Raw genomic sequence first — 15,377 nt, forward strand, 5'->3', positions numbered from 1 at the left:
AACACGTGGTTTTCTGGGATTCCTTTTCCATCTCCTCTCTTGGGGGGGGGGGGGGGGCTGGAAAACCTTCCAGGAGCATTTGTATCCATTAAACCTGGACTTTTTCTAATTCGGTCTGATTTGGACTACTGTGTTGGCGGAGAGGCTTATTGGGGTGCAGAAAGTTTTCAGATACCGGGGACTCTGGGTTTCTCATGGACCTAGCAGTGAAAAACCATGAATAGCAATCTGCCAAAAAAGCATGTGATCGTGTTGTGTCTTAAAGAGATCAAGCTGGTCCAGACGGCTGGGAACAAACCACAGGGAACAACCGCTGGAGCCAATGATCAGTAGCAGCAATTAAAGGATCTTGCAGAGAGACAGGGTCCTGAATGTGAGAGTGGAAAACAGGGAACATGGTGGCAAGATGCAAGGGGGTCTGAATAACAAGAACTGGGGAGAGAGAAGCTGGGGGTGTAACTTAGTGTGTAGAGGCCCTGAATTCCATCCAGACCATCCAGACTGGATCTGGTAGTGCAGGCTATTAATCCTAATCCCCCCAAAAGAGGAACAGGAGAACCATGAGTTCAAGGTCGACCTGGAATACACCTACACCAGCCTGTCTTGATAGAGAGAGAGAAAGAAAGAGAGAGAGAGAGAGAGAGAGAGAGAGAGAGAGAGAGAGAGAGAGAGAGAGAAGGAAAACTAGACATAGTGTTATATATGCCTGTAATATCAGCACTAGTGTGAAGGCAGGAGAATCAAGAGTCTGAGATAATCCTATAAAGAGACTTTGAAGACAGCCCAAGCAATATGAAAGTTTGTCTAAGGAAACAAGAAAAGGTAAGAGATTGAAATTTCTCCTTGTTTCCACCCAAACTGAGCCTCCATCACTAGTATGTTTCTATAATTTACCCATGATCTAGGTGAATCACAGCCGGATGGCTTTTTGAATACTCAGTTTCTGTATTGAAAAGATTTGCAGAATCCCGAGAACAGTTAGTTAAAGGGTTTTGTCAGAGTCTCTAGGGTCCCTTGAACATTTTCTTTTCCAAGATGATGAGAAAAAAATACAGAATAAGCTAGTAAAGCACTGGTCTATTCCAGGTTCTCCACCCTCAATCGGAATGCTAATTGTTCCCTATCCCTATGCCCAGGCTGTATACAATGACCTATTATTATAATATATATAATAGGGAGTACATTTTCCTATCTCATTCAACCTTGTATCTTCAGCACAGAGTCACTCTCCCTAAACGTTTGTTAAGCGCACACATAAATGAGTGAATGAACAGAGCGATGGATGCATAAATGAAATGAAAAGTCAATGAAGACCAAATGTATGGGAGGAAGGGAGGAGGTGAAAATTTGTAATAATAATAATAAACGAAAGTATAAAACATAAAAAAGACCAAATGTAACCTGAATGGTTGACACTTTCTGCAAAATGAAACTCCCCTACCATTTTTTCAACACATCTCTTAATAAGTGCTTGCTGAATACATGCACGCATGAAAAAGTGAGAAGGTGAATGATGAATAAAAAAAAGGCAAAGAACAAAATGTGACCTGAACAGATGACACTTCCTGGGCCTGGAGAGATGGCTCAGTGATTAATAGCACTGGCTGCTCTTCCAGGGCACCTGGGTTCAGTTTCTATCATGCATACTGTGGCCCACAACCATCTGTAATTCTGGTTCCAGGGGATCCAATGCCCTTAATAACCATCCATAATTCCAGCTTCAATGTGCCGCCTTCTGATCTCCAAGGGCATCAGACAGGCATGTGGTGCATAGACATACATGTAGGCAAAACACTTAGACACTTAAATAATTTTAAAAAAGAGACTTCCCCTACTATGTTTTCCACATGTTAAGTTTTCATGAGCAAGACACTCTCTTTTCTTTTTCTTTCCTCCTTCCTTCCTTCCTTTCTTTTTTAATGGGTTTTTTTTTTTTTTTTTTTTTGGTTTTTCGAGACAGGGTTTCTCTGTGGTTTTGGAGCCTGTCCTGGAACTAGCTCTTGTAGACCAGGCTGGTCTCGAACTCACAGAGATCCGCCTGCCTCTGCCTCCCGAGTGCTGGGATAAAAGGCGTGCGCCACCACCGCCCAGCTTTTTAATGGGTTTTTTGAGACAGGGTTTCTCTGTGTAGCTTTGATTGTCCTAGAACAAGCAGTTTTAAAATATGATTTAAAGACATGGAAATATCCAACTGAATCAAAATCAAAACCTCAAAAGCATTAGCATGAGTTATTTCTGGGTAATAAAACCAAATATAAGAGGAGATGAGTTGGGGAATATATCATTTTCCCTTAAAACCCCCCTGAATTATTTTATGCCTAAATACATGCTAGTTGATTTTTAAACAGAATGTATCTTGATGAAATTTAAATATTAAAACACAAAATTAGTCATTTTTTCTCTAAGGTGGGGTCTCATATTTACTAGACAAGCCTTGAACACCCACCAAGGGCAAGGGTGGCCTTGAATTTCTGCCTGCCTTTATTTCCCAAGGGCCATGATTATAAGTGCGCACCATCATGCCTGTTTTAAGTGATGCTGTGACCAGAACCCAGGATTTCATCACGTTAGGCAAGGCTTCTGCCAACTGAGATCCCTCCCCAGATCCAAATCAGTCAAGTTCTGAGCTACTGCTGAGTCAAAGCGGCATGCTGTACTTTCAGTCCCAGAAGTTGAGCACGTTCCTGTTTTCTTCTTGCCTTTTTTTTTTCTTTTCTAATTTTTTGCTGAGTCCTAGTTACCAAAGAGTATTGAACCAAAGCCAACTGGATAAACAGGATCTTGAACTTTAATAGGGCAGTTGGCATGGACCAAATCTGGGCTGGCCAGGCCTTCTGACTGGTACCCGAAGGTAGACATAAAGGAACGGAGAAAGTCAATGAACTCTGATTTTCATGACGATCTCTTGACATCAGAATTCCCTTTTTGTATATACACGTGTCTCCTCTGATCCTGTGGAGATGAAAATTGACATCCACACTCATATTCTACCAAAGGAATGGCCTGATCTGGAAAAGGTAATGTTAACTGAAGTGCTGGATTCTTTCTGGACCTTTCCCAGTGTCTCTCAACGCCTCTATTTATATATCTCTGTCCTCTTTGGAGATGGAACTGAATGCCATTCTTCTTCGCTCTCGGGGGAGTGATCTTTAAATGGCTTGGTGGCTCTAATTTCCTACTATTTAAAGTGACATTTACATTCATTTCAACAGAGCAATGGATCAAAGAAATAAGGGGCTTCTTGAAGCTTTTCTTTCCCCTCGCATGACACATCCTTTCAGATTTCTGCACGATTTAAGTCAAGCAGCTTTGCTGCCTGTTAAATAGTGTGTTCCGCTGCTGGAATGACACCTGCCTACCACAGGATCGAAAGTCTCGGTTGCAACTAAAAGACCATTGGAAAAAAAATAGGATGTGGTCGGTTTCCAAAATGTTTAAAATAGGTTCTAGACGCCCCAGGAGATAGCTTTGTGAAATGTCTTTCCAGTCTATTTCAGAACTCTGTCTGAAATCTTTCCTGCCTGATCGTTAGACTGTGAACCTTGTTAGGGAGACCTGGGAAGCAGGCATCTCAGAGATCCCCAGAGCCGATGACATGAAATTTTTGTACATTGGTTTCTTGAAAGAGCGTTCTCTGTAAAAAAAGAAAATAAGGTAGTGGACCTGTGGGCATGGCTCAATGGTAGAGTGTTTGCCTAGTATGCCTGAAGCCCTGGACTCTATCTGAAGCACCGAGGGGGATGGGGGTGAGGGGTGTATTCTCTGAGTTTCCCTAAGAATGAAAACTTTCCTTAAAGATTTAATTCTAATCGTATGTGGCAGTGTGTGTGTGTGTGTGTGTGTGTGTGTGTGGCCAAAGACATTAGCTCTCCTTGAGCTAATGTTACAGGGTGCCAGGGTGCTGGGATTAGAACTCGGGTCCTCTGGAAGAGCTACACACACACACTCTTAACCTCTAAGTTATCTCTTCAGCCCACTTCCTTAACAGCTTGTAAAGTTGGTGTCAGTGGGCTGAAGACAAATACTTGGTGTATTTCAGACCAGGAAGGAAGCAAAGGAAAGAGAGAGGGAGGAAGGGAGGGGCACTGAAAAAATAAGGTGGGAACCTAGAAGAATCTTGTAACTACCTAGAAGTTAGTTTAGGCCAGTATCTGATTTTACTGGTCTTTCGTGTCCTGGGGTATTTTCACGTTACTGGTAATGTTTCATCTTTATTTTGTTTAGGGTGGAAAAAAATGAGTTAACACAAACTCTAATTAAAAAGTGGGTCATTGTGCGAGCAAATATTCTTCTCACTGTTATCGCATAGAAAAATGCTAACCTCAGGCTTAGTGTGTAGCTCAGGAGATGGAGTATTCACAAGGCCCTAAGTTCAGTCTCCAGCACTGTGTTAAACTGGGTCCATGCCTGTTGTCCCAGAATTCAGGAGGTGGAGGCAGGAGAATCAGATGTTCAAGGTTATTCCTCATTACACAGAGAGTTTAAGGCCATCTTGGCTTATATGAGACCCTATCTCAAAGGGAAAAAAAAAGCTTTTGATCTCAAGCATTTCTTTGCCCATTGGTGACCCGAGAGGTAGAAAGAACAGACTGAAACATGGGACTAGTACTGAGCTGTCTGAAATCCTATCCCATCATGGCCAATGGAAACAGAGAACCCCATTGACCTCACAGTCCGCAGTGGAGCCTGTCTGCTTGGGAACGTCTTGTCCTGGTCACATCTTCTAAGTGTAAACAACCCTTCGTGATGTTAATGATTTTCTGGGAGGCCTGTACCACCCACTTCCCAGGAGCCCTGTGGAAGCGACTTGAGAGGGCTGTACCACCCACTGCCCCACGGAAGCAACTTGCAGTGTCTTTCCTCTTACCGTACTGTTTTCAACCCCTGGCTTATGAGGAATCATCTGATAAGTGCCGTGTTGAATATATTATGTATAAATTATATTACACTTCCTATCCTGACAGATGTAGGAAAACACAAAGACACACACACACATTCATGTCAGTTCTCGGTCTAGTGGGAGCAAGATTTTCTTTTTGCTTGGACCTCATAAAGCACACACAAAAAGCCATGTGAAATGCCCAGGGTTCCATGGTGGTTTCTGCTCTGAAGCTGCTCAAGTGTCCCCCCGCTCAGGACTCCTTTCTACCAAGAAAATTTATGCCACCCAACATAAACTAGTGTATAAAATAGGTACACAAATTGAACATGTATGAAACCTACTTTAAAACAATTCTTTAATATGTGTTAATGATAAAAGGTAAATTTTCATACCAATGATATAGATGTGTTTGTTTTTACCTAAAGAATTAAATCTTAGCTGGGTGGTGGTGGCTCACACCTTTAATCACAGAAGGCAGAGGCCGAAGGATCTCTGTGAGTTCAAGGCCAGCTGGGCTACAAGAGCTAGTTCCAAGACAGGCTCCAAAGCTACAGAGAAACCCTGTCTCAAAAAACAACAAAAAAAAATCTTGGCTGAACATTTAACACTGCAGGACAAAGATCATCTCCAGTGCTTTTCAGAATTATGGATATTTTGTTCCTATAACTTTCAGTGCTGAGAATGTTACGTAGCACAAATATATAGTATAGAATGGCAGAAGTATTTTTTGGGCCATTCCGCAAATCATTGGGAATTCTGTCCTAATCCCAAGCCAAAATTCCTTGGGCCATTTTATGAATTTCAAGCCAGCAAATCCAACAGCAAAAAAAGAAAAAAAAAGAAATTTTGAGACAGGGTCTCATATGACCCAGGTGGGCCTCTCTGTGTAACCATGGATGACCTTGAACTCTTGACCTTCTGCCTGTTGCCTCTTGACTGTTGGGACTGGAGGCCTGAGCCATCCTGCCTGTTTTTATGGTGCTGGGGATCAAAGCCAGGACTTCGTACATGCCAGCAAGCCCTCTACAGACTGAGCTACATTCTCAGCCCGGGGACAGCAATATTTAAAACAAGCATTCTAACACAGTACAATTCAAAAACATACTCACAGGATACTTACAAGCTGAGCGATGACAGCGGGAAAATATTGAAAGTCTTTGTTTTCCATAATGAATCCATTATGTCTCTCTATGAGCCGGAAACTATATGTACGACAGTCACTGCGATTTATTGCATACAATAGTCTCGACTCTCAGCGGAGGAGTTTCGGGCAGTGCTCCTGCACAGGGCAAAGTGCACAGGTCGTATGTTCAGAACCAACTTCAGGGGAGTTGCACAATGCAGCATGGGCACAGACTGCCAGAACCACCTCGGATTCATGACACGTTTGACTTTGAATTAATTTTTGATCATCGCATGTTTTGCTGTTGCCAAATTTTTCACAACACACATTAAGTGATCACCACGAAGGATTGGGACCCATAGTTTAAGAAGTGGGCTCTACAGGACCCTCCCTGCCTGCACTCTCCTTGAGAGAGTGATCATCATGACCCATCCACCTAGAGGATGTCACACCAGATTGCTACCTCCTTGTCTAGATGGGAATCTTGAAGGAACTAAGAAAGTTCTGTGGTCTAAATGTATGTCCTCTCAAAACTCAGATATTGAAACCCTCCCTTGCAAGCGAGAGGACACAGAGGTGGGACTTCAGGGAGCAGCTAAATCTTGAGGAACTGGGTGATTCTTATAAAAACAGTCCAGAGGTAGCTCTACATGTTGTTCTTGGTGTGAGACTCGGGAGGAACCGGAACAGCCTCTTACCAGAGCGTGAGTCTGCGCATTACTTGAACTTAGATGTCCCAGCTTTCTGAAACTACCAGAAATAAATGCCTGCATTTAGAAGCCTCTGGTGATGGTACTGTGTCAGAGTACCCCACAGGGACTAAGACAGAATAAGTCAGAGAGGGATTTTCAGTTCCAGCCCAATATAGGTAGACTACACAAAGAATCCCGTTTCTTCCATTCTTTTCTTTCTCTCTCTCCCCTCCTCTCTCCCCCACTCTCCCCATCGGGGTCTCATTGTGTAGCCTGGGTTGGCATCCAACACCTGATTCTCCTGCCTCAGCTCCCTGAGTGCTGTGTTACAAGCCTGCATGACCACCCAGCCTCTACTTGCCTTCTTACTGTGGGGTCTGAACTTTAAGCCAGTCTTCACAACTCCCTCCCAACAGTTTAAATCAGTGCCCACTGCTTCTCGGGAGCACATTCTCACGCATCCTTGGAAAGAAAGCTCATCATCTCACTAGGTCTCAATAAAACCCTCCATCCGACCACAGGAGGCTGTTGGCAGCTAAGTCCTAAAAATAAAAGCCTTCCCTCTCTACATCTTGGACAACCAGAGGAGCCTAGAACAGAGCCTGCTCTTTGTAGGGAGGAGAGAAAGCTTTCCACACTCTTGCCTCCCTTTCCTGCCTCCCCTCCCCCCAGCCCCACTCCATCTGGAGCAGAGAACTGGACATCTATAGCAGACAGTTTCCAGGTGCCCCACCTTCTGGACCCTAAAGGCATTCTTTAAACTCCTTGAAAAACTGAGAGATAAAGAATTTGGGGTTTCATAGGTGTATGTCCTGGAAACTTCCTAAGCACCAAACAAAAGTACACATCCGAGCAAAAGTCTTAGTGGCTTTTTGTACTACCTCCCTGTCCTCTCACCAATTCCACTGAAGGAGGAGGTGTATTTAGTCCCTTGAAGCCTCACATGCTGCAGCCAGATAGGGGATTCTTCAGAAGAAGAAGTGCAAGATCACTTCAGATCTCTGGAGAGTAAAGGAAAAGAATGCTGAGGAGGTTGCTCAGTAGAGGACCTGAGTTCAGTCCCCAGAGCCTTTGCAGGAAGCCAGGGATGGTGATATGCACCGATCATCCCCCACCAGGAAGGTAGAGACAGACTGCTCCTGGGGTTTGTTGAGCAGACAGCTTAGCCTAATTGCTGAACCATAGACCGATGGGAGACCCTGCCTCAAAAGACCAAGTGGATGGAACCTGAGGAGGAGCAATATTCTCCATATGCACATGCCCCTGCACACATGTGTGCTCACACATGAGCACACACTCATACACAAGAAAGACAGATGGCTTAATTTATATAAAACATCACAATAATATTTACATTATTAACCCAGCTTGACAAGTGAAGCACTTGATTTTCAGAAATGAACCCAGGGGGCTGAAGAGATGGCTCAGTGGTTAAGAGCACTGGCTGCTATCCCAGAGGTCCTGAGTTTGGTTCCCATCAACCACACAGAGTCTTACAACCATCCATAATGAAATCTGGTGCCCTCTTCTGGCCTGCAGGCATATATACATGAATATATATATGAATCAAGGAAGGAAGGAAGGAAGGAAGGAAGGAAGGAAGGAAGGAAGGAAGGAAGGAAGGAAGGAATCCAGAGCTCTGTGAGTCCCCCCCCCAGAACAATCTAACCCCATCCAATGGAGAGATCTGACCCCTAACAGATCACTACTTTCTCTGTTCTCATGTCCCCCTTGACATCAAGTTCTCCCGTTCATATAAACTCACAGAGGGAGCTTCATCATGGGACCACAATCCACAAGTCAAGCAACCAGATCTTTAATACAGTAGACATTTTCGTGGAGTGATGGTTAGCCAGTGTTGGGATAATGAGAGTCCAGTGGCCATAATTCCCTGAAGAGAGAGAATGAGTTAAAGGCTAGAGTATTTCTCTTATTCCCTTTTTTCTTGCCTATATTATCATAGTAGAACAAGTTGGACTTTTTTTTGTTTTGTCTTTTGAGGCAGTATCTCATATATCCTAGGCTGGTCTTGAACTTGCTATGTAGCTGAGGATAACCTTGAACTCTTGGATCTCCTGCCTCCACCTTCAGAGTTCTGGGACCATGGGTGTATGTATACCACTATAACTGGGTTATGCAGTGCTGGGGATGGAACCCAGGTCTTTGTGAATGCTAGGCAAGCTCTTGACCTACTGACCCACGTCCTTAGCCGTCTAGAATAGGTGTTAGAGTGGGATTAACTAGCAGAATACCCTTTGACTTCAATTGTTTCTTAGTAGGAATCATATTTTAAAATGCCTGTTTCTGATCTTTTCTCACAGTTTCTCCAAACTTTCCAACAGACTCATGAAAAGAATAAGTCAGTGATATTTTGTTTGGGGATCTAAATTATCTTTGGAAGAAATACTATCTCTTTTCAAACCTGCCTTTTCTTCTTAAATATTAATAGGCATACCCCCACAGGCTCCACTACCTTGTGCAATGACGAAAAGAGCAGAGTCAACACATCTGGGGTGATGATTAACTAGAGGTTATAAAGAACTAGTTTTGACAGATCTTTTGTTTTTACTTGCCATGGTGATTTCAAACAGAGGTAGGGTCAGGGTCAGAATTTCTTTTCTTTTTGTTTTTTCTTTCTTTCTTTCTTTCTTTCTTTCTTCCTTCCTTCCTTCCTCTCTCTCTCTCTCTCTCTCTCTCTCTCTCTCTCTCTCTCTCTCTCTTTCTTCCTTTCTTTCTTTCTGAGACAGGCTTTCTCTGAGTAGCCCTTCTTCAGGAGCTCTATTGGGCATGTGATGAAGGTGTGAAGTCCCCAAGAAGTTAAAATATCACTTAAAAGTCAGGCAAAGTAGCACATACTTAATCCCAAGTACTCAAGAGACTGAGACAGGATGACAGATTCAGCCAGAAGTTCAAGGAAAAACTCTCAAACAATAATAAAATTAGCCTCTTCCTCTATCTCTCTTCCAATTTTTTTGAGACAGTGACTTATGCAGCCCAATCTGGTCTCAAATTCCCTATATAGGCAGGAATGACCTTGGCCTCTAGACTGTCCAACCTCCACCTCCTGAGTGATTAGAGATATGAGCCACCATGCCCAATTTATTTGGTGCTGAGGGCGGAACCCAGGGCTTTGTGCATGCTAGGCAAACATCCTACCAACGGGGCTGCATCTTCAGCCTAGACACAGGAGATTTTCTTTCTCTATAAATATGTCAGTTTAAAGGTAAATTTATTTAATGAAAATATTGAGCAGGTATAGAGGAGGGAACAGACAGAAAGATGGTGTTTGATGGGACAGAGTTTGGAAACCTGTGCCTGGTACACCTTGGCTGCAGGCCCATCTTCTTTCCTGACTAAGTCTAACCATGCTTCTCCTCGCTACAGAGGTTCGGCTATGGAGGCTGGGTGCAGCTCCAGCAGCAAGGCAAGGTGAGTTTCTCCCCGCACATACCTACCGCACATACAGCACATACAGTGATGGCGTGCCTGGCTTAACATGTTGTAGGCTGAGCATCCATGAAACTCAACTCTTTCCCCTTGCATTAATCCTGTAGTAGGCAGGAAGTAGCCCCTAAGTTTCACAGAAATAGTTAGAAAAATAGGAGTGACTTCAAGCAGCAACACCTACAAAATAAAAACTAAAATTGAAACACCTCTACAAAAATCTCTTCTTAATCTTTTTTAATTTTGTTAAATTTGCCTTGGAACCAATTTTAGGATTTCTTGAACAGCCCCAAGAAAGTGGCTTGACCCCTCTGTGGGTTCTTCCTATATTAGAACTGAAAAAATTCGTGGATTGGTTAGGAGAAATCAGATGACAAAGATGTTGAATCAGCTGGCCCTGCACTGTTACAAAAACCCCCTTACCTTCACTGCCTGGATATTGCTTCCCTAGAGAGACATGCTATGGTCTATCTCAAAGGTCTTTTCCAGGCCTATTGTGTCACAGGTATGACATCTTCTAGACACAGATTGCCCTCCTGGGTCTCACAGCCAATAGCTCAGATCACCAAATGATGGATCACCATCCTCTGTCACATAGGTAGAAAGGGCCAGTCTGTGTTCAGCGGCTGACACCCACACAGCACAACCCTTCAACACCAAACATGAAAGGCAGGAGAGAGAAAGGCTGAGCCCCATTAAGTAATTGAATTTTTATCTTCGTGCTGATGAAGGGAAAAATCCCTCAAACTATATGGAGATGAAACATGTTCCAAACCATTCACGAAAAGATTAATCCAGGTTGGGAAGATGGCTTCACTGATAAAGGCCTTGCTCTGCAAGCATTAGTTCAATTCCCCAGTACCCATGTTTAAAAAAAAAAACAGACATGGTAATATGTGTTTGTAATCCCAGCACTATGAAGATAGAGACAGGTGGGTCCCTGGGGCTCTCTGATTGGCCATTCTAGCCTACTTTGTGAGTTCCAGGCCAGTGAGTTTCAAAAAAGAGAAAGGAAGAAGGAAGGGAGGGAGGGAAGGGAAGGGAAGGGAAGGGAAGGGAAGGGAAGGGAAGGGAAGGGAAGGGAAGGGAAGGGAAGGGAAGGGAAGGGAAGGGAAGGAAGAAAGGAAGGAAGGAAGCCAAGGTGGACAGCCCCCAGAGAAAGGATGCCTGAATCTGACCTCTACACATAGTCATATGGACGTTTGCCGCCTGAATGGTTGGTCACACTCAAGAACACAGGATTTATCCAAGTAGGTTGCCTTTGCTGATGTGGTTTTTCTGGCTCAGGGAGAAGCAAAGATGATGAAAGATGGGAAGGTCTTCAGAGTGGTCCAACAGAACTGCTGGGACCCGGAAGTTCGTATCAGAGAAATGGACCAGAAAGGCACGTACGATGTGAAATGCTCTCAATGTTTCCTCCTGTTGTAAAGGAGCTCCTTCCTTAAAGTTGATGATCATGTGATGTGATTTACAGGATGGTGACTTCCGTTTCCTGTTTCCCTGCCAGCCATGCTGTTACAGCTTCATTAGAGGGAAAGGGGTCGTTGCAAGCCCATGCTTCTAGGGCATGGGTTTGAAAGTTTTATTAGCTTAAAAACAAGATGGTATACTATCAAAATGATAACTGCATTTTATTACATAAAATAGGTCCAGAAAGTGGTTCAGTAGGGAAAGCGTTTGCCACACAACTGTGCGGGTCTAAGTTCAGATCTTCAGAAGCCACGTAAAGCCAGATGTAGTCATGGAGGTGGCTAGGATCTCAGCGTTCCTGTAGTGAGATGGGAGGCAGGGACAGGAGAACCCCAGCAGCTTACAGGCCAGCTAGCCTGGTATATTACAACCCCTGTGCTCCTGGGTAAGATGGTAACTGAGACAGAATCTCCAGAATCTCATGGACAGCCAGGGGCATGAACAAAAGGAAAGGTGAGAACTGATACAGAAGGTTATTCTGTGATCTCCACATGCATACTGTGGCACAAATGGTTCATTCATGCACTCACGCATACACATGCACACATGCACACACACGACGCATGCTCGCACATGCTTTCTTTGTCTTCTGTCAACTCCCTTCCTCCCTACAAGTCTCTTTTATGCCCTTTTGCTTTGTTTGTGATCCACTGATTTTTTTTATTTTATTCATTTATTTATGTATTTTTGGTTTTTTGAAACAGGGTTTCTCTGTGTACCTTTGGAGCCTGTCCTCACACTCACTCTGTAGACCAGGCTGGCCTTGAACTCACAGAGACTCTCCTGCTTCTGCCTCCCAAGTGCTAAAATTAAAGGTGTGCACCACCACCACCCAGTGTGATCCACTGAATTTTAACCAGAATCCTCTGTGTGACCACAGGCTAACCTGGAGTCTGGTGGGCTCACTACTAACTACTCAACTGAAGATAGTAACTACCCATCCCCCAGAATCCATCAGTACATCCAGTAGTTCAACAAGGTGGGCACAAGCCAGTGAGCCCTGCTGCAAGGAGTCGATCTATCACTGACTGTTGATAGAACCAGTCTGATGCAGGCCCATTGCTTTCTTCAGATTTTTGAGACAAGGTTTCAGGTATAGCCCAGGCTGGCCTTGAACTCTTGTTCAAGGTGGCCTTGAAGCCTTCTTCCTCCTGTGTCCTCTTCTGGAAGCACTAGAATAGCAGACTTGCACCCCCAGGCCCAAATAGAATTGTGTTTTATTTCACAGTCCACAAAAAAAGGAGTCACCCTGGCAGCACCAAATGAATAGGGCTGTCTGAAAGTTTGGAATCAGGTGGCATGCACTTCTGTCCAGGGCTGTCTGATAATCACTGTTGAAATGCATATCCAACTAACATTGAAATCCAGCTGTGCAGAAAGCTGGCAGCAACTCTGTAGGCGTCTCTGCAGGACGTCTGCACAGCCCTGAGTCTCAGCATACACAGGGGTTGTGTAGGGGTGTGGCTTGGAGAAGACGTGTTTCCCGCACCTCTGGCAAAGAACAACCTTTCCCTGAACTGTGAAGAGAGAGCGAGGGCCCACCATCTCGAGAGGAAAACAGCGACACTCAGACTTGGTTCCCAGGAGTCAGAAATTGCCGTGTATGATTGCAACAGAAGTGCACGTGTCGTCTCCTTTGGCTTTTGTTCTTATTATTTCGTATGTTTATCTCAGTTGCTCTCCTTGAGGAAACAGTCCCAACTCACTTTCAATGAGCATTGTCTTTGCCCCCGCACACCATTCTAAGCACCTGACACAAATTAACTGGTTTAGTTCCTACAATGAACCCTGGAGGTGGGCTCTCTTTGGATCACAGATTTTCAGATTCCTGGATCGTAGACTCTGGAACCAAGCTCTGGGGACTGCACGAAACTTTATCCAGGCTAATTTAGGAGCTGAATTAAGGGCACTTGTCATGCATGACTTACAGTGGAAAGCTCTAGAAAAAAAAAATGGAGACCATAAAAAAAGATGGGGAAAAAAATGACAAGAAAGTAGAAGAAAAGCTAGCTAGGAAGATGGAAGGAAAGAGATGAACAGGAGTGGAAAGGGCCCAGGGAGAGGGATAACAGGGTGACTATGACCAACATACGTTACATACATGTCTAAAAGTGTCATGATGAAATCCATTACACGCATGATTAACACATGCTATTTTTCTTTAAATGGTGGAGAAATACCTTACCTAAAGAAAGTTTTGTCACAAGGAGGGTAAAAGAAATCCTGGACAAGTAGGGTCAGGTCATTTTTCTTAAGGATCCAATGTCCAACCTTCACCTCCCTGTAGGCTGAGGATGGGGGAGAAAGAGTGTGCCCGAGGGACGAGCAGTGAGGGAGAGCCAGCAGGTAGGATGGGAGCTGCCAGCCTCTTTGCCCTGGGAAAAGCTCTTCTCCTCACAGGTTTGTCTCTGTGTTCTAGGAGTGATGGTGCAAGCTCTTTCCACGGTCCCTGTCATGTTTAGCTACTGGGTGAGTGAGAAACCTCAAACCATCCTCCTGGGGATGAAGGCCCACGTCCAGCTCAGAAGGTGACAGACAGCTTAAACCTCCAAATTGGTCCCATCAAGTCTCCTGTTTACTTATTTATTTGTTTCGTTGTTTGTTTTTGAGATAAACTCTCCTATAGCCTAGGACGGCTTCAGTCTTGCTTTGTAGCCGAGGATAACCTTGAACTTCTGATCCTCCTGTCCCAGTCTCCTGAGTGCTAGGATCCAGGTAGGTTTCACCATGCCCAGTTTATACAGTGCTGGGACTGGAACCCAGGCTTCTTACATGCTAGGCAGGCACTCTAAGCCACATTCCCATTCCATCGGTCCCTTTATAGGTCAGTAGCATGTTCTTCCCAGACTGCCTTCTTATTCTTGCTTCAGGACAGTAGCCAGTATGTGGCTCTCAGACCCAATCTAGATTCTCCACACAGTTCAGTGGTAGACTGAGTCCCCACCAGAGTGTGCCTGTCTAGATTAGCCCCTGCTGTGCCTTGCTGGATTGCTGATAAGCCAGTGCACTCTGAGGTAAGAATTTTGAGATAGGATAATAATGACCAACTATGTTATACCTCCTGATAAACTCTACAAAAGGGGAGTCCTAGATCCCTTCCCACAAGTCAACAGTTCTCAAGCACTGAGAGTTTCAGAATAGCTTTTGAGACCGCGAAAGGACTTTTGGTACAGAGCTGAGAACTCACTAACCTGGTAGTTGTTGTGGTTGACATGTGATTTAGGAGCAATGCAAACATCACCAGTTCTCCATTCTTTCCCACCTGTCTTCACAAATCCAGCAGGCATGACTCGGATCTCCACAATTCTGATAGGATCACAGTGTAAAATACGATGTCTTGAAACCTCAGTGTGGTTTGGAGAGATAAAGTGTTTTGCAGGAACCAATACCTGAGTTCAATCCCCAGAACCCACGTAAAGAAGTGGGTGGGAGCTGGAGAAACGGCTCAGTGTGTAGGATGGTGGCTGCTCAAGCATGAGGACCTGAGTTCTGATCCCAGAACCCCCTCTATAAAGCTAGGCTTGACCTCATTTGATCCTGTAGCCCTGGTACTGTAGAAGCTGGAAATGGGGGAATCACTGAGCCTAGTGAAAGGGAGCGAGCTGGGGGAGGGGAAATCAAGTCTATTGTCTCAGTGTCAGAGCCCACAAGAAGGGTGGGGAGGAGGACAGATGAGGACAGAATCTGTGTGGAAGCAGGCCTGGTGTCCTTCAAGGAGACAAGACAGATGCCCTGATGGCAGCTTCAGATGCTGGAAAGGCCTTCG

At 44.5% G+C, this 15,377-nt stretch overlaps 1 protein-coding gene across 1 annotated transcript in view; it reads left to right on the forward strand.

The window, feature by feature from the left end:
• Positions 1 to 2,717: 2,717 nt before the first annotated feature.
• Positions 2,718 to 15,377, forward strand: part of Acmsd (aminocarboxymuconate semialdehyde decarboxylase) — a 36,724-nt gene continuing 24,064 nt past the window's right edge. Inside the window, exons 1-4 of the mRNA XM_075987780.1 lie at positions 2,718 to 3,017; positions 10,082 to 10,126; positions 11,429 to 11,525; positions 14,031 to 14,080. Of these exons, the coding sequence (XP_075843895.1) occupies positions 2,961 to 3,017; positions 10,082 to 10,126; positions 11,429 to 11,525; positions 14,031 to 14,080 (249 nt within the window). The 5' untranslated portion in view covers positions 2,718 to 2,960. The remainder of the gene's footprint in view (positions 3,018 to 10,081; positions 10,127 to 11,428; positions 11,526 to 14,030; positions 14,081 to 15,377) is intronic.

The sequence above is a fragment of the Microtus pennsylvanicus genome, chromosome 10, assembly GCF_037038515.1.
Source record: "Microtus pennsylvanicus isolate mMicPen1 chromosome 10, mMicPen1.hap1, whole genome shotgun sequence".
NCBI classification, from domain to species: Eukaryota; Metazoa; Chordata; class Mammalia; order Rodentia; family Cricetidae; genus Microtus; species Microtus pennsylvanicus.